Source organism: Cyprinus carpio, chromosome B23 (genome assembly GCF_018340385.1).
Source record: "Cyprinus carpio isolate SPL01 chromosome B23, ASM1834038v1, whole genome shotgun sequence".
NCBI lineage: Eukaryota > Metazoa > Chordata > Actinopteri > Cypriniformes > Cyprinidae > Cyprinus > Cyprinus carpio.
This window is the reverse complement of record NC_056619.1, coordinates 15,948,270-15,968,564: the sequence shown is the minus strand read 5'-3', so window position 1 is coordinate 15,968,564 and position 20,295 is coordinate 15,948,270. Positions and strand designations below refer to the sequence as shown.

The 20,295-nt window shown below is 38.7% G+C and overlaps 1 protein-coding gene across 1 annotated transcript; it reads left to right on the top strand.

Annotated features, from left to right (window-relative positions):
- LOC109054124 (adenosine deaminase-like) lies at positions 1-20,116 on the top strand. Its single transcript, XM_042751487.1, has 11 exons — positions 1-352; positions 5,231-5,292; positions 5,904-6,026; positions 15,148-15,291; positions 15,446-15,561; positions 16,194-16,331; positions 16,989-17,062; positions 17,405-17,506; positions 18,199-18,266; positions 19,097-19,226; positions 19,318-20,116. The coding sequence occupies exons 1-11, from the start codon at positions 311-313 to the stop codon at positions 19,435-19,437; spliced, it is 1,119 nt and encodes a 372-aa protein (XP_042607421.1). The 5' UTR covers positions 1-310; the 3' UTR covers positions 19,438-20,116.
- Positions 20,117-20,295: the final 179 nt, after the last annotated feature.

Below are 20,295 nucleotides of genomic sequence, written 5' to 3'. Positions count from 1 at the left end.
TAATAGGATTGCGGTTTAATCTCTTCGCGTAGCGTGGATCAGGTGCGCTTGTCAGTTTAGTTTGCTCGGTTATTGTTGTCACTCTGTTGTGATCAGCCCTGTTTAGTTGGCTTATTACACGCTGATGTTGGAAAGGCGGAGTTTATCATTCATGTTATCTGTTCAAGAGGGGTGTTCTTTGTCCGCGCCTGGGTTGGAGTGTAATAGTAAAGCGCATGGGTTTAGCTGAAGTTCGCCGCTTGAGCTGACAGTTTCCGTAGAGCGCGCGTTCAAGTTATATCACGACAGATTTACACTTCGAGTGAATACAATGGCAGAAACGAATGGAAAACCAGCATTTGATAAACCTAAGGTTAGTAGTGTTGTTACTGTTATTGTTGTTATTCTTAACATAATACCTAGCCTATTCATTCGGGGTTGAATGCTGTTTTTATAAATTGATAATACAGCATAATCATCACACAATAAAATGCCACCACTGTCATGACTGTCATGATGAATGATATCTATAAGATTAAGACCTAATGCCATCTTAAATCTGATGCTTAATAAGGAGGAGGAGGATACTTAATGTCTAGTGTAATGTTTCAGTGTAATTTTTTTTTTTTTACGTTAAATGAGGAGAAGAAACACGATCATAAAATGATTGAAACATATTCGTAAAAAGGCAATAAAGACATCTTTTTTAAGATAAAATAATCTTGCCATTGCAGCTGATGCATCAAAAGGAACATGTTGATTTATGGCAAAGGAGAGAACACTCCAGGATAATGTTCACACTTCTTGGCCTTGCAGGGAGATACAGACAGAGCATTTTATCTGCCCTTTAGAGTTAATGTACTAAGTCAGCAAGCAGAAGTCAGCCTGAAGAACTGATACAAGAAACATGCCGATAAGCAAATAATTTGTGGAAGTGTAATTACCCCATAAGAGAGAGTCGACACAATGTCTCCCCTGTTCTGCTCTTGTATTACACTGACCATGTGCAGCTGGAGGACTGACACCAGCATCGCTGAAAGTAGCATACAAGCCTTGTTCTTCCTTATGTGATACCCTTCTTAACATTTCTTTGAGAATTACATAATAATTACGGCGTGAATCTACACCATTGTCGGCAGTATAGCGTGAGAGGCTGCCCTAATAAAGTACAGCATTCTCTTTGGATTCCTTATTGTAAACACACATTCAAAAGACCTTACTCTGTTGTTTAGTTTGTGTTTAAAGGGGTCCTATGATGCAATTTCAAGTTTTCCTTTCTCTTTGGAGTGTAACAAGCTGTGCATGCATAGATGAGATCCTTATTTACAACACTGTTCCAGAACAGTTCAACCCAAATATTCAGATGTGTGCAGCGCATTTTACAGAGGACTGTTTCCTGAACCTGGGAAGGCTGTGCACGAAGGTTGTTTTTGTAAAGTGGGGCAATTCCAACTTTGCAAGGACAGTCTGGTGTCAGGACAGTCATAACATTTCCGTCACACGCTTGAGGTATTCCAATTTTAATGAAAGCACAACAATGAATCATTCATCCGTACACAAAAACACACCTTTAACAAAAAATCAGAAGCACAACAATGAATCATTCATCCGTACACAAAAACACACCTTTAACAGCAAGGCAGTATTTTCATGACAAACTTTGCAGGTTTCAAGAGTCATTTGATTCCATAATGTAAGCAGTTGGAAGCAAGTCAGCCTTATAAATATTTCAACCCCACCCTCTTATCCATCAGTGACATTAATATCAGACCAACTACAGTAGTCGTTCGCAATGCACATTTGAACCTATTCAAGTATGAAGAGGGTGGCAGCTTAGGCATGTACAGACGAGACAGTTTTTCCACTTGAACGTCTTCCTTTTGATATTTGAGCACTTATGGCTTACAAGATGGCAGGGAAAACAACCGTGGTAGAGCATGCAAAAGTATTGCTCATAATATTGTATGTAGTGAATGCTTTTGCAGCATAAATGCATCATGTTGGGAACTTTTATATTCAGTGATTTTTATTACTTTTATATTCAGTTTATTTTAGTAATTAAACGGACTGCAAGAAGACCCATGCAGAGAGTGCTTGAAGAAAGTAGTCTCATTGGGCCTCATGCTCTGTTAACCTGATCCAAGAAACTGAAAGCTAAAGACCAATGAATTGAAACCACTAGAGGTGACATCATTCTGGTTTAGTTTGCCAAAGACACAGTGTCGTATCAAAATTGAATTCAGTTATTCAGGCATGTTTGATATAAAATGTTTTACAAGCAGATGTCTGTTTTGAATGTTATTAGACTCCAAAGCCTCACTTTAGGCTTCTTTTTATTATGAGTGAGGACATTTGGTTTTTGTGCTGCAAAAGAATGTAAGAATAATTTTTATTGTCCTGTATCAACCTGCAGTTTGCTATTAGTGCTCTGCGATTACGTAGATTTACCAGGTGCCTCAAGTAAAGCCTTTACAAAACGTGAGCCTTTCCATCATTGAACTCGGCTGAAGATATTGATATCATTTGATATAAAAAGCTGCTTGCTCACCACATTTTCTTCTGGGGGTGGGGGGAGGGACTTAATACTCTGCAGTGTCCTTTCTTGTGTCCGACTGGCCCTTGGAGATCACACTGTTTAATCAGTGTTGACTTCTTTCAGTATCTGGTTCCTATCATCCTCATTAGGGTCTATTCTGTTTGAAAGTGTCTTTATCTTCTGTTAATTGTATATGAAAGCATAAAGGAAATATGATGCACTGAACAGCCTTCTGTGATCTGTGTTTCCCCAAAATTTGTCTCTGGTTACACAAGAAAAAAACTGAATCTGCTGAAATAGCATTGTAATTAGTATGCCACTGTCTCATTGCATCATGCAGTGTCAATACTGTTACCAAAAAATACTATTTAAAATGTAAATTTAAACAATTATTTATTACATTTAATATAATCAATATATCTACAAGTAAAATCCTTTCGAAGTGTACAACGTGCTTTTGTGAAGTTGACTATTAGCTAGACATTTGCAAATTAGTTTGAAATTGCCAAACCTGTTACTTTCAGGGTAACAGGTTTTGACATTTGGGTAACAGGGATTACATAGATAAGGTGTCACCTTGTTTTTAAAGATTGTCTGTGTAAAATGCAAAAAAATTTAAAGGTCACCCTGGGTGTAATTTTAAGCTAATGCCTATATCATTCAGTGGCATATGAGCACAAGTTACATTTTAGTTAGTATTATTGGTATTGTTACTATAAATCAACAACGAACTGACTTAAACTGAAAAACCTTTGTTTAATATTGTCATACAACTATGCTATACTGTACGTAAGTGCAAAACATAATGCAATTTACAATTGTAAAACTGTGGAGTATTATGTGAACAAATATGTGCAGTGTGCTATAAAATGTGTCCCCTCACACCCCTTACACTCTTCACACCCCTGACAATAATATCAAAACCCTTACACTCACAAAAATCACAAAAAAAGTAAAAAAAAAAATATATTTCATACAGCCTTCCAGGTTTTTCCATTGTAACTTTAACTATATTTTATTTTGGACAAAGCCCTTTTTAATGTCTCTCTTGTAAAAATATATATCTTTCTTAATTGACATGTGGTCACCCTCCAAAATTAGGATGTTCTTGGCCATCTGAATGATAAACATTAAAATATTTGTAAAAATCCCAAATTTGAAACAACCCCAGTGAAATAAGGGACTAAAATGCTGCTCATATATGTAAAAACTATCACTCACATAGTTCTAATTAAACTATAGTATCTGGTAATGCTTGTCAGTAACAGGGTTGACATAAATACCAAAACATGAGGTAGAAAAAAAGTCATAAAATAATAAATTACATAGCCTGAGATGGCACAGTACAATTTCTTGTCATTTTAAGGTGTCTTCATTTCATGGATATTGACAAAATGTTGATTAGACTTCATTTTTTTTTTATTTTTCCAAGTGGAAAAGGCACCGATTTTGTGGAATGACCCAGCTGATGATACTCTTCTGTTAACAAACATTTTCTGCAAGATTGTGATAAGGATTGTTTCAGAAGTGAACAGCTACTGATGATGAGATACAGTTTACATTTTTGCATGCACTTTGTTATTTTATGATGGAGGTGAATTTGCATTCTGAAATAGAGTGCTGCTGGGATGACAAATTTTAACATTTACCATTTTGCAGTGCAGAAGTCAATGTTTTTTTAAATGGATTTTTGGTTTGGTTAAACTCAGTGGTTAACACAAGCTCAGTATATTTTCATATTTTATTCTATGACATATAATACATCAGTAATACCTACTTGTGATTTTTAAAAACATTTTACTTGAAAAATGCAATTCCTAATAAGTAGGTAAATGGGACTAATGAGGTTGTTGGAGACATTAAATATCGTCACGCCAAACAAGAAAAAGTATCTACTCATAGTCCGTTTTTACAGCCTCGTTGCATGTATAATTGTGCTCTTGCTTACTATTCTAACTTAAACTTTCGTGAACTCAACTTTCATGTCATAAGTATGCAACAAAATAAAAATCAATCTAATGAAACTGAAATTAATCACGACTTCCAGTCACCACAAATGCAATAAAATACTAATAAAACAGCTGGCATCTTTTCTGTGCATTCTTCTAATTTAACTGGTAAAGTTTATAAGAATACACTACTCACGGTGGTATGATGACAAGCAAATGTACAACTCTTGTACCCAAATAATACAATGTAAAAAAGAAGGCACAAACCAAATGCTTTAGTCAGTGATTAAACATACTATGAGAGCAGCTGACACCACATAGAGGGTTTTTGCATTCTCTAACAGCCAAGACTTAATGGGTTTCCCTTTATGGTTTGTCTCTATGCTCCTTGCTGTTTATTTCACAGCTGCTGGTGAAGTGGGGTCAGAATTTAATTTGGTCATCTGTCAGGACAACTCTCAATATGTCTCAGTAGATTGGAGCCATTACATTCACTTCTCTCACAGCTCTCCCTGGCATCTCTGGCCTTTCCACTGAAGTTATTTCACCCAGTCGTGCACTCCACATTCTAGATGCACTCCATGAGGAGCATTTCACAGCTGAGCGGGAAGGAGACTCCCCTAACTATCTGAACAACGCTCAGAGTTTTGATGGATGTGTTTCTGCTCTGTGCCATCAACAAGTGTCTCTGTCAGCATTTGTCACATGGTTCAGTGGTGTGAAAAAGTGGGTGTTGTATTTTATTCCTGTTCTTTTATCTCTGCAGATTGAGCTACATGTGCATCTTGATGGTGCTATTCGAATAAAGACCATTGTAGAAGTAGCAAAGTAAGTGACGTATTCCAATTAATACTGTGATAAATACACTGAAAACCATTCATTTAAATGTCTTTCCTAGTGACTCAGAAGCTCCTTAAAGGAAGAGTTCACCAAAAATGAAAAATATTATTTACTCTGAAAATATTATTTCAATAATTATTTTTATATTTAGTAATTATGTATATATTAATATTTATAGTAAGCATTTATAATAATATTAAGTATATTAATTATTTAATGTTTAATTGCATTTGTATGTTACATTTTGAGCCTTCTGAGGTCAAAGAAACTATTAACTGCTAATTTCTCCTTCACTGCAGCTCTAACATCAAATATGAACTACTTACATTGATTTTTTAAGTTTATACAATGATTCATTTTGACATCCTGTGGTCAATAATGAAGTTATCATCTGTTTTTGGCTGAGAATCAAAGATTTTGTAATGCTTAGGCTATTCAAAGTTATCATATAAGCTTAAAATTAATATTTTATAATAATCAACAGCATCATGTGTTTTTGGGTAAACAGACGTTATGATCTAATTCTAGGCAGTTCTGTGGCCTTTCCATTTAAACTATTAAACCTCTAACCAGTGAACTCTTTTGTAACTGTGTCTCAGGCGGCGGGGAATCACTCTACCTGCGAACGGCGAGGATAAAATGAGAGAACTGGTCATAATGCATGAGCCGGCCACACTCACAGAATTCCTTGGCAAGTTCAAACACTACATGCATGCCATTGCGTAAGTAGTTGTGCCGAGAAAAGATCTGCTGGCTCTAAATAAGTTGTGTTGCATTTGCTCGAAGATTGCATGAAAGCTTTATCATTCAAACTGCATGGAGAGCAGAAACAAAATATGATATTTTTCCCTTAATTTTATGACATTGTTACATTTTTTTTCCCTGAAGTTTTTGCACCAACAACAGATACGATTTACTCCCTAATAAATATTCCCTCATAAAAAAAAAAAATTCTTAACAAAAATCAAACATACATTCTAATTTGATTTTTTTTTTTTTTTTACAATTTCATACAATCTGCCACTGACAATTAGGTTTATGTGCGGACCTTCATGCTTATTATTTTTATAATAATAATAATTTGTTTTCATACCAATAACATTGTATGAATTCATACCAAATCGCCACTTCATAAAATTCAGGTTCAATAATTGCTATTTTTTAGACATTTTGAAAGTTAGAGTAAAAAGATACAAAAGTTTTTTTTATATTTTATACTAAAATCTACCATTTAGGGAATAATATGTACAATTTAGGAACTGATACTGTATGTACCTTTAAGAAACAAATTATGGTTAAATAAGGTACAAAGTATATCTTATGAAAAGATACCGCCTAGTTTTTTTTTTTTAAGAGTGTTTGATTTTGTAGTAGATTTTTAGATCTCTTTCAATCTGGAAAAATGTTATTCTTCATGAATCAAATGATTCTAGGCCACTCTATGCTGTTGCACTCTTCACCACACGGAAGTAAATATTGAATTCCATTGAGGTTAACTCAATTACTGGCACAAATCTGAAGCATTGCTCAAGTGGCTCATAAGTAAGAGAGCCTCTCTATATCTCTAGCGGTGGATACACCCTCAGCGGCAAGATATCCTTTCTGATGTCCTACAGACATCTTTACATCTTCTCAGTCGAGCGACAGAGAAGTACATCACTATAGCAACAGACATATAACCTCTGCACAGGCTTTTCTGTTGCCCTTGCACACAGTCCTCTGAACAAGAGTCAGATAATGAGGCAGTTTCTACATGTTTCCACTCAGATTCACAAACGTGAGAGACAGATTAGGGTGACCATATTTTAGTTTTCCAAAAAGAGGACAGTGGGTGCGGGTGGGGCGGGGGCTGAGGTGTGGTTGGTTGGTGGTTAAAGTAATGCCGAAAGCGCCCAAAGTAACGCAATCCCAAATATCAAAACTCAAAATATGTAATTTCCATACCTAAAATACATATTTTACAGTCAATGTTATGCATATCCATCATAAACACAGCTAAAAAGCTTCCTACCAGTGGCCATCCTTCACAAAACTTAACATCTAGCTCAATTCCATGGAAAAAAACACGGACTTCCCTGCATCCAACACAAGCTGCAGGAGTCAGATTTGACTGATCACAGGATGAGAGGAGAGATGCTGGAGGATTTGCTGTTCAACAGATCCTGAGCTCATTGACAAATATCTGATCTTCCTTTTCACAGAGCACGCGTGATCGCAAAATCGAAAGTGAAAGTGAACAGCGAGCGCTCATTCAAAAGAGATTTAAATACTCCACATACTGATAGCGGCTCCCTGATGTGCGGAAATTATATGCAATATTAAAATGTTTGCGGGAGCACTGGACACAAAAAAATCATGGGAGAGGGTGATATTAGTCAGAGAATTAGAGGGAGCGGGATTAAGAAAACAGTCCCTCGCAGGGTTTTAATACAAAAATGCACACAATGAATGGCGACTGTAGAAAAGCCAAATCCCAGACATTTTGGACAATGTAGAAATCCCAGCCGGATGCATTTTTTTAGCTCCAAAAGAAGACATGTCTGGGAAAAAGAGAACGTATGGTTACCCTAAGATAGATGCTTTGACAGAAAGACCTGAAAAGCAGTGCAATCGGTTTGTGGGCTGACAGCTGACATGCTTCATTGAAAATGATCATCTAGTCCTCATACACTTTGAAAGGGCCTTGTTTACAGCATGCGCCTCTCCCACAACAGCATGGGGAACTCGCTAGCTGTTTTTGGCACCCACTGGACTCTTTATTGTCCAGTGCTGTAGACAAGTTCAATGCATGTCATGTGGTGTAACCTGAAAACAAGCTTTGTTGTTGCAATCAAATAGCCCTTTTTATTTAGCACTTTAATGCACAATGTGACTCAGATGGAATTAAAAAAAATTGTTTAAAATAAGTATCATAGCATAAGCATTACTGATTTGTAAAAATTATTAAGGCCTTTGGTATCTTGCTCCAGTTGACATCTAGCCCAATTCCATGGAAAAAAAAACACGGACTTGCCTGCATCCAACACAAGCTGCAGGAGTCAGATTTGACTGATCACAGGATGAGAGGAGAGATGCTGGAGGATTTGCTGTTCAACAGATCCTGAGCTCATTGACAAATATCTGATCTTCCTTTTCACAGAGCACGCGTGATCGCAAAATCGAAAGTGAAAGTGAACAGCGAGCGCTCATTCAAAAGAGATTTAAATACTCCACATACTGATAGCGGCTCCCTGATGTGCGGAAATTATATGCAATATTAAAATGTTTGCGGGAGCACTGGACACAAAAAAAATCATGGGAGAGGGGGTGATATTAGTCAGAGAATTAGAGGGAGCGGGATTAAGAAAACAGTCCCTCGCAGGGTTTTAATACAAAAATGCACACAATGAATGGCGACTGTAGAAAAGCCAAATCCCAGACATTTTGGACAATGTAGAAATCCCAGCCGGATGCATTTTTTTAGCTCCAAAAAGAAGACATGTCTGGGAAAAAGAGAACGTATGGTTACCCTAAGATAGATGCTTTGACAGAAAGACCTGAAAAGCAGTGCAATCGGTTTGTGGGCTGACAGCTGACATGCTTCATTGAAAATGATCATCTAGTCCTCATACACTTTGAAAGGGCCTTGTTTACAGCATGCGCCTCTCCCACAACCAGCATGGGGAACTCGCTAGCTGTTTTTGGCACCCACTGGACTCTTTATTGTCCAGTGCTGTAGACAAGTTCAATGCATGTCATGTGGTGTAACCTGAAAACAAGCTTTGTTGTTGCAATCAAATAGCCCTTTTATTTAGCACTTTAATGCACAATGTGACTCAGATGGAATTAAAAAAAATTGTTTAAAATAAGTATCATAGCATAAGCATTACTGATTTGTAAAAATTATTAAGGCCTTTGGTATCTTGCTCCAGTTGTGAGTGTTCTTGGAACAAGTGCATGGTTATGCAATAAAGAATGATTTTATGAATGTGTAAGTGAAAGAAACATCTAGTTCATTCAGTGTATTCAATCATTCACATAACATCTCTCTGAAGCATGTGCTATCTTTGTCCATAAATGAAGAAGTCATGAATGCTATAATTTTATGTCATTATAAAACAACTCAAGCATATATAGTCTACTTTAATCTGTTTAAATATTCTTGGATGATGCAGATGATGTTTTATGATGATGTTTGATGTTTTGGGCCACTTTAATCAAACACACACACACACACACACACACACACACACACACATATAATGTTTGTATGTGGTTAGTATATATGTCAAATACTATTTAGGGCAGATAGGGTGGATATTATGCACATTGGATCGCAGGGATATTTAAGACTGTAAAAAAAAATAAAAAAAATATGGTGGCTAGTTATGATGTTCCTAAGTGAGTCATCCCCACTAAAAATTGCCTAGCGGGGCCCATGATATCTGCAACTATGCAGTACTTTGTTATAAATCCAGTTTACAAAATATCATGAGGGAGCAATTGGTTCCACATCTACTGTGTTCTCGCTGCGTTCACCGCTCATCACACCACAGCTGTTTCCTCCAGTGAAAATGAAGCCCTTAATACACATGATCGCATAGGCCTACTTTATAAAATAATCATGTTGTCATATGGGTGTGTGTGTGAGAGAGACATCTGCAAAAAAGTTTGCATACTTGAGCTAATGAAATAGCATAGCCTACAAGAAATGCAAACAGTAAAATTTTGTGTTTGTACAGTAAACAGGTGTGTCCATGGGTGTGTGTGTGAGAGAGAGATCAGGAAGACTTTGGCTTATTCGCTACTCAAATGTTATACCTATATTCATTAGCCTACTGCGGAATACCACAATAAGTTTAGTGTACCACCCCTATTAGTCAAATATTTTTTATTTTATTTATATATTTGTTTTTATTATTATACCTTCACTGGGGGCTGAGTCCCCCTAAAACGAAAATCCTAGAATCGCCCCACAGCACTATTTTGCATTCCTCTGCAACATGATGGCATTTCGTTCCTGAATGAATCAACCGTTTAATCGGAATGAATCACTTATTAACAGTGACTTGCTGCCACCTACTGGTGGTTTTAATTTCACATATAAAGTATCTTTTCGTTTTTAAAATAATTGTAAATATCTGTATTCAATGTTTTATGTTTAAATTAACAAAATATTATTTATGCATTTGTAACTGCAGGTTAAATGTGTTCATGTCCCTCTGAGCTGAAAGAAATAGAAGAATCCCTCTTCAGATACAGCTTCTGTGTTCCCTCTGCATTGCAAAGATGAATTTTATTTACTGACATCATTTGTTTGGTAACAGCCCAAATATCTTATTATTCTAATTGACTGATTAAATGTAAGAATTTGACTCAAAAGATGACGCACAAAAAAGGCTTTATAGAGGTAAAAATGCCCATAAAATGTAAAGATCAATTTAAACTTGTTGGAAAAGATTAATTTCTGTCACTACTGTGAACTGACCAGCACACAGAATATGAAGGATATCACACACACAAACACACCAGTATGTAGAGAGACATTTCAGAGAGTTTATTCTCCATATAACTCTAATTTCATGTTCAGAAAAATGTGTTTAGAAATTGTGTTTGGACTCCTGTTCTTGTTCCAAGTTACCTTCCTGTCCACTGATTTTTGCCTCTTACAAAAGCCACAAAGCTTTCCAAGAAGACAGTAAAGGCTTATGTCATGCTTGAGCTTAAGTTTGTCATGGCTCGAAAGAACAGTCAAGGATCCAATAGCAAGTGACAGTAGTGTTTATTAACACCAAAGAACAGAGGTAGTGTAGGTCCGCCTGGCGTTCCCCGACACCCTTACCTGTCGATTGTAATCATCGATAAGGGAGTGATCCAGGATGTCCCTAGCAGGAAACCAACTCCTCTCCTCCGGACCGTAACCTTCCCAGTCCACCAGGTACTGGAATCCGCGTCCCCTCCGTCTCGAGTCCAGTAATCGATTAACCGAATATGTAGGTTCCCCTTCTACGAGTCGCGGGGGGGGGGGGGGGGGGTAACTGGGGCAGGCGGATTAAGGTGAGAATGAAATACAGGCTTTATTTTTGATTTAATTTACAAAACTCTCGCCAAAATTTGGACACAAACTGGGGTCCTCTGTCAGAGACCACGTCTATCGGGAGGCCATGTAAGCGAAAGACGTGGTCTACAACGGTCAACGCTGTCTCCTTGGCTGAGGGTAATTTGGGCAAGGGAATGAAATGAGCCGCCCTCGAGAACTGGTCCACCACGGTCAAAACGACCGTATTGCCCTGGGAGGGCGGTGATAAAATCTAGCAGGGTCTCGAAGGTTGTGATTGGTCCAGACAATAAAAGGTACCCCCCGACCCTTCTAACCAATGACGCCACTCCTCCAATGCTAACTTGACCGCCAACAACTCTCTGTTACTAATGTCATAGTTACGTTCGGCAGGCGATAAACAACGGGAAAAAAACGCACAGGGATGCATCTTGTCGTCTGTGGGAGAACACTGGGACAGCACTGCTCCTACCCTCACCTCTGACGCATCGACCTCCACCACGAACTGACGTAATGGATCAGGGGCTATAAGGATGGGGGCCGAAACGAAACGGCCTTTCAGTTTAGCAAACACAGCCTCAGCTGTGTCTGACCACCTGAACGTCATTCTGGGGGAGGTCAAGGCAGTCAGAGGCGCGACTAGTTGGCTGAAGTTGCGAATAAGACCGCTGGGGAGTTGGAAAGCCCGAACGGCATAACCAAATATTCAAAGTGCCCCCTGGGGGTGTTGAACGCGGTCTTCCATTCATCCCCCTTCCGGATGCGAACCAAATGATATGCATTACGTAAATCCAATTTTGTGAAAATTGATGCTCCCTGCAACCTCTCGAAAGCTGAAGACATCAACGGCAAAGGATAAGTATTCTTGACCGTGATGCTGTTCAACCCCCGGTAATCAATACAAGGTCGCAGGGAACCATCCTTCTTACCCACAAAAAAGAATCCCGCCCCCGCTGGAAAAGAGGAAGGCCGGATGAACTCCGTTGCTAGAGAATCAGAAATATATTTCTCCATAGCCTCCCTTTCTGGAACAGAAAGTGAATATAACTTGCCCTTAGGCGGAGACGTACCTGGCAGTAAATCTATAGCACAGTCATAGGGACGATGCGGAGGAAGAGAAGCAGCCCGGGACTTACTGAACACTTCATTCAGGTCGAGATACTCAGGTGGGCTGCTCAACAGAACAACTACAACACAGAACAAGAAACAGAAGGAACAGCAGACAAAAGACATGAGGCATAACATTGATTACTCCAACTGGACACAGAGTTCTGACCCCACTCTATCCTGGGTCCGTGTTTAGCCAACCACGGATGACCCAGGACAATGGGGGCGTGAGGTGACTGGGTGAGGTAGAGTGAGGTCCTCTCAGTGTGGTTACCCGAGGTAATGAGAGTGTGATGAGTCCAGTGGTGTGAGTAATGCCCGGGAGTTCCTGTCCATTAAGAGCGTGGATAGTGATAGGGTGTTCCAGCGCTGTGATCGGGAGGTGAAATTTGTGAGCCAAAGAAAAGTCCATCAAGTTACCCTCCGCTCCCGAATCCACCAGCGCCTGGCCGTTGAAGGAACTGCCTGCCCACTGGAGTCTCACCGGGAGGAGGGTGGCGTTCGAGGGTCTGGTCATGGAAAGCCCGCCCGACAGTATTCCCCCTCCTACCGCCGGGCTTGGTCTTTTAAAGGACAGGTAGAAATGAAATGGCCGGCCTCTCCACAGTAGAGACACAGACCCCTCGAGCGACGATGTTCTCTTTCCTCCCGGGAGAGCCGAGCTCGACCCACCTGCATGGGTTCAGGATCATTAGGGGGGCTGACCGTGTGCCCTCTCCTGTAACCGGAGAACTCAGCGAAATCACCTACAGGAGCCTGGTATGGTCGAGTCTCTCTCTGTTGCAGACGTGCATCGACTCGTAGTGCAAGTTCGACCAGTCCATCAAGCGTCTTGGGTAGTTCCAACATATAAATCTCCCTTTGAACACGGTCAGCCAACCCATGCAGGAACATGTCCCACTGCGCCTCCACGTTCCATTTGCACTTGGCAGCCAATGTCCGAAACTCGATGGAATAGTCGGAAACAGAGTTGTTGTTCTGTCGGCGATCGGCCAGTTGGCGGGCTGCCTCGCGTCCGGCAACTCCGCGGTCGAACACGCGCCCCATCTCCTGCTTGAGTGCTTGGAACGAGGAGCAGCAGTCGTGTTGATTCTGCCACACCGCTGTTCCCCACAGAGCCGCACGTCCAGACAGCAGCGTCATAACTAGTACCACCTTACTCTCCTCGGAAGAAAATGTCATGGGCTGCAGAGAGAAGTAAATCGAACACTTGGTTAAAAAGGCTCTGCATAAATTTGGTTCACCTGAATACCTCTCAGGCGTGGGGATGCGTGGGCTCCGGCCGGTTAAGGTTGGGATTCTCCGGGGAAACAAGCGGGGGCGGTGCTGGCGCAGTGGGACCTCTCAGACGTTGTACTTGAGAGGTGAGCACGGTCACCTGCATTACCAGAGCCTGTATCGCCCGACCCGATGCTCCAATCTGTTCATCCTGATGATTCATGCGGGCGTGGTTACCAGCGAACATCTGTTCAAACCTGGCTGCACTTGCTGAATCCATGGTGTGGTCAGATGGTTCTGTCATGGCTCGAAAGAACAGTCAAGGATCCAATAGCAAGTGACAGTAGTGTTTATTAACACCAAAGAACAGAGGTAGTGTAGGTCCAAAGACAGCAGACAAAGTCAATACTCGGCTCGGCAACGCAGGACTCAGGGGCAGCCAGCTAGCAGGAAACCAGAACACGATCCTCCGAACAAGGCAGAACTCCAAACGGACACCAGGAACTGGAGCAAGGGGAAAAGACGGCCAGTGCCGACCCGGGAACCTCCACAACCATCTGACAAAGACAAGACGGAGTGACAAACAATATATAGGACTAACTCATTCAAAACAGCTGGCGCTGATCAGCTCATCAGCGGAACACGAGTCGCGCTGATGAGCCGCACCCATTCAACCCACGTGCACCCACATAGCGAGGGCGAGTCAATGAATCCATGAACCGTGACAAAGTTAGTCTAAAACTGGAAAGTTGCACAACATAAATGCAGTGTTTAGGTATAATTAATATTTTTATCACTATTATTTTGATTCATGCCTTAGTTTTAGTTTTGTACTGTTTACCTTTTTAAAAGTAATTTTTTTTTTTATTATTATTATTATTTATGCTTTAGTTTCAGGTTGCAATGTTGACTTTTTTAAGTAATGTGAAACTGATTTTTGCATTTTTATTTATTGATTTTTAAAAAATATATTTTTTTATTAGATTTATTTTTTAATTGATATATTTGTATTTGCATTTTGAATGTAATTTGGCAATTAAATGCATAAAAAGGGTTTAGTTTTAACGGTTATTAATGTATTCAATTTCAGTAAAAAAAAAATTGAAATTTTCTTAAAAAGAAAAATTAGTTGTAATTTAAGAGACCTATCTTATTTTCTCTTGTATATCTAGTATTGGTCTTTTTTATTTATGTAGTGCTTTTATATATATATATATACACATTGCAAAAAAACATTAAAATAAATTATATATATATATATACACATACATACATTGCAATACAACAGTACAAGAAAAGTACAAGCTAAAAAAAGAGAAGATTCTTGGTATGTGTGTGTGATATATACACATATACATATACATATTCATATGTATGTGCATGTTTCTTAAAGACTCTGTAGGTCTTGAAGGTGGTGAGGGGTTATTGGGGTATGGGTGGGGTTGTCATGGTATCTTATCTGTTTCATGTTCCATCTGCAGAGGGGACAGAGAGGCCATCAAGAGAATAGCTTATGAGTTTGTAGAGACTAAGGCTGAAGAGGGAGTGATGTATGTTGAAGCCAGATACAGCCCTCATCTGCTGGCCAACAAGGGTGTGGATCCTCTTCCTTGGGACCAAGAACCGTATGTGTACCATAGTTGCTGTAATCAAAAGCTGTTTTATGCAATGTATTGTTTATTGTTCTTATGTTACAACAATCATGCTGGTTTACAATTTGTCTTGCACAATAACCCTGTTCTGTCTTTGATCATGCCTGTCTTCCCCTCTTCCTCCCAGAGGAGACATCACTCCTGCTGATGTTGTGGCCCTGGTGAACCAGGGGTTCAAAGAGGGAGAGAAGGCCTTCAAAACCAAAGTCAGGTCCATTCTGTGCTGCATGCGTCACATGCCAAGTAATACACTCTCACTTCTGCTATACCCACCTGTGCTGTGTGTTTGAGAGGCAACACCTCACTGTCATCCATTAAAAACCATTCATCCTGTATGCTTATGTCCAAATGGTGTTTAATCATCACAACACTGGTCAAACCTCCTGCAAACTAACACATAATTCACTTACACCACCTTAAATTTAGTTTAAGCCTTGGTGATTCATGTGTAATGCATTTTGTAAATAGAGATACTATTCATGTAACCTTTGAAACTGAAGAGATCTGTCACGTACATTGCCGTTTTTTTTTTTTTCACATTTATTTGATCAAAATACAGTAAAAACACTAATACTGTGAAATATTGATTCAATTTAAAATAACCATTTTATACAGCATTTGAATGTATTAAAAATTGTAATATATTCCAGAGATGCCAAAGCTGATTTTTGATGTATTATTCAAATATAGACACTAACTATATAGATAAAACTATAGATTGATAATACTATGGATCTATAACATTCAAAATCATATTACAGAATTATTGAATTTTCCATATCATGCAATCATCGGGTTATATATATATATCATATGAGGAAATGATAATACACTCACATCATTGACTTACAATCTAACGCTTATTGTTGCTGTAGATTGGTCTATGGAAGTTGTCGAGCTGTGTAAGAAGTATCGTCAAGATGGAGTTGTGGCAATAGACCTAGCAGGAGATGAATCCCTGAGCTGTGAGTCATACCCAGGACACAACACACACACACACACACACACACACCATACACACACACACAGTCCATATGAGCTGTGTTTGCGAAATGTTTTCAGCAAGAGAAACCAGAAAAACATCTCTGGCTGCATTTTTCTAAATTAAACACATCTTTATTAGACCTGTTACGAAACAAATTTCGCAGAATGTGACAGAGCATACATGATAATTGTATGTTTTATCAACGTAACGTTTTGTCAAAGTCTTTTTCCCCTGACTTCCCTGATGCATTTCCTAGCAAAAGTGAATACTTTATCTATTTGAAGTGCTTTACATGTACAAGTCTTAACATCACAGTAAAACCGTTTGATTAACTGATGTATTTAAAACTTTAAGAGATTTAACTGTACTTTGTTGACTTGGAAACTCTTGCATGATCCATAATTTAAATAACACAGACACAGAGACATCTGTTTATACCATTCGCATGCTAAGAGCCGCAGCTGAGATGTTACGGAAACAAAACAAGGTCCTTATCCTGTGATCTAAACTGAATCTTACAAACACAGTGTTTGAAAGCAATATCTTTTGTTTAATGAGGCAAGCATAATACAGTACATGCTACAGATGCTGTGTTTAGATACTGCCTGGTGCTTTTTTCCCATCTGCAGAAAAGCAGATGTTCCTGGCAGTGTTCTAGCAGTGGGTTCACAGTTTTGTTTTTGACAGGAAGCCGTCAGAAGTGAGGTACACAGAACGGTGCATGCAGGAGAAGTGGGCTCTGCCAGTGCGGTGAAAGAGGTACGAGTTTCCTCTTTTGCTCAGCATTTACTATCATGTATTCAGCAAGACCCCAAAAAAACAGTCAAAATGTGCTTCTCACGAAAACATAACGATTCACCATCTGCTATTTGTTATACAGATGGAAAATTGTGTAACACTGCTGAGTGTGATTTTAACTAGTTATTCTGTGTGGAAATTCTATCTGTGAAGTACATTTCCTTCCTAAGTACTAAATCATAATAGGCAGATAATTTAGAAAACACCACAACTGCTCAGCTCATTTTTCAAAATGTCACTCCACAAGAAAACAACCACGTATCTATGTGCCAGCTCTTTTCATAATGTTCTCTCCCTTTGCAGGCTGTGGAAGTTCTGAAAGCAGAACGCATTGGACATGGATACAACACGCTTGAAGATCAAACTCTATATAAACAACTGCTCCAACAAAACATGCATTTTGAGGTAAAACAGGATGGCAGCTTACTGAACGTTACAGAAATCACATCGAGATACACACCCACACATATTTACATAATTAGTCAGATAAAAATGCTGTTATCGTGAACGACTTTACAATGCGTCATGTATATCTGCATGTTGCACAAGACCTTGTTCTTGGTTAAAGTGCTCACATACAGTAACGACCCAAATATTAGGGGTCAATAACAAAGTAGCATCTGAAAACAATGACGATAAAGTTTCTATCAGAACTAATTCCACTTATCTGAGCCATTTTTAATAACTTTCAACTAACGTTTGTTATGAACTGTTTATCTTTGAAAAAAAAATTGTCACAGATAACCAGACCTTACTGCATAGACGATAAGCACTTACTTCACTAATATCTTATGTAACAGCTCATGGTTTCATTAGCTGTGTGCTCCATGGCCTGAACTGGGTGTGTCAGATTAATGAGACAGAAACACAACTGAGAAACAGAGTAGAAGATTTCCTGAAACATGATCTCGTGCTGCCCTCTGGTGGACAGTTTTAAACATCGTGTTTATAAATGTGTCATTGGACAGTCTCTCAGTATACTAATATTTATATTTTCACTACCAGAATATTTATGAGATGTTTAAAGTAGGTTATTAATCTACACAATGTTTAGTGTCGCTGTGTTCCTGATGATGTGTGTCTGTTGTCTTTTCTAGATGTGCCCAGTCTCTAGCACACTGACAGGAGCCTGTGACCCAGACTTCACTAAACATCCTCTCATCACGTCAGAATTGGTTTATTTACTTTACTGTTTACTTTTTTAATGCATGTTCCCGGTCCTACTGTGCACAATTTAATATTGTATTTTATTCCACTTTTCCATTAACATCAGTTAGGCTATTAGATAATACTATTAACAAACAGCCATGTAGCTATTTTAGCACTGCTTTAGCAAACTTCCATTCATTCTGACTTCTGTTGCTTTTCTACTGTGCATTTTGCCTCAATGTCTATCATGTTTCACCTATAAATGCAGCTTATTATAGAATTAAAATTTACACTAATTTACACTGGGATTTTCATACTGCACTTAAAGGGATAGTTCACCCAAAAATGAAAATTACCCCTTGATTCACTCACCCTTAAGCCATCCTAGGTGTTTATGAACACAACCCGAGTTATATTAAAACATCCTGGCTCCTCCACGCTCCTTAATGGCAGTGACCGGCCAATAGAAGTCCAATAAAGTGCATCCATCCATCATAAAAAGTGCTCCACACAGCTCCAGGGGGTTAATAAATGCCTCCTGAAGTGAATCGATGCATTTTTGTAAGAAAAATATCCATATTTAAAACTTTATAAACCGTAATCTTTTGTTTCTGCTAATTGTTGTATGTGTGAACACAAGAGAGTGGCGTTCCCCATGTTTGTAAATTAGAAGCGGGCTCTTTTACGTTGCCAAACTTGTGCAATGTTTCTTGCCATTTTGGCAGTATAGGTGGCCAAAATCAAAGGGAATGTGAATCAGTTTAACACAGGATTCTGTTTACCCAGGGTTTAAAATGATCCAGAGTTAACTAGTTCAAGTTTGAAAAGTCTTGTTGTGTGTTTCAGATTCAAGAAGGACAAAGCTAACTACTCCTTAAATACAGATGACCCTACCATCTTCAACACCACCTTGAACTCAGACTACCAGGTGGTGCAGAAATACATGGATTTCACTGAAGAAGAGTTCAAGAGACTGGTGAGCCACAATTTGCCAAAACAGTCTCTCTAATGGACTCTGGTCATGGCAAAAGTGACTTGAATTATCCCATCTGCTTCTGTTTTCACAGAATATAAATGCAGCTGAGTCCTGCTTTCTTTCTGCGAAGGAGAAAAAGGAGCTTCTTGAACAACTCTATGAGGCCTATGGCATGCTGGATAAAACGCTTTTGAGCTCAGTATTGTTATAAACAAGTTTGCAGCGAGCAGAGCCTTTCAGGACATTTGCATTCTCACACGATTGTGGATCCTGATTCCTTGAAACTGAAGAACTCATACACACATTTCTCAGCGAAATTTATACACAAAATCAATAAAGACCACACATAAAAACCTCCAACTTTCAACTTTAGAAGTTAACATGCTGTTCATTAAAATAAATGTTGCATGTGTCATTTATATTTAATTAACCACTGTTACAGCATACTGGTTTTGACCAAATGCTGTTGCCTTCCATCTACATGGACATTTTTACAAGTATTGTAATATCTTTAGCCTAAACATTTTATATTTACTCAAGTCTAGCCACTATATTTATGCTCTTCTCAATATATGCACAGAATATGACCATAATGTAACAAAGAAAAAATCTTTATATGAAGCATTTTAATCTGTATAAAATTAAATAGTACAAATTTAAAAAGTAAATGTGGTCGTTCTTTTGTTTCAACACCAGAGGGCATTTACCAAAAGACGGTTCATATAACTCAGGTTTGGAGTCAATCAGCCTAGTGAAAAACAGGTTTTACATTTTGTGTTGTATAGTTTGAACTGCATAGGAAAACATACGGACTATAAATGATGTGGGAAGGAAGGGACTGAGAGCTTGTCACTGTGTAAACTATCAATACAAATACTTTTGCATCTGAATGGTTGTGTGATTCTTGGCCTGTTTATGACAAAAAACAAACAAAAAATATATTATTTTGCTTAGTGGAAACATAAGATTACACATGTGAAAGTGTAATTTCAACTATTCAACAATTTCATATCCACATATTTGGTGAGTATAATAACAAATGTTAATGATTGTACACTAGCCCTTACTT

Excerpts from the sequence above, each read along its gene's own strand:
- LOC109054124 (XM_042751487.1), top strand. The coding sequence starts at position 311 with ATGGCAGAAACGAATGGAAAACCAGCATTTGATAAACCTAAG. Across the intron at positions 5,293-5,903 it reads ACCATTGTAGAAGTAGCAAA|GCGGCGGGGAATCACTCTAC; the intron begins GTAAGTGACGTA and ends ACTGTGTCTCAG. Across the intron at positions 17,063-17,404 it reads CTGCCAGTGCGGTGAAAGAG|GCTGTGGAAGTTCTGAAAGC; the intron begins GTACGAGTTTCC and ends CTCCCTTTGCAG.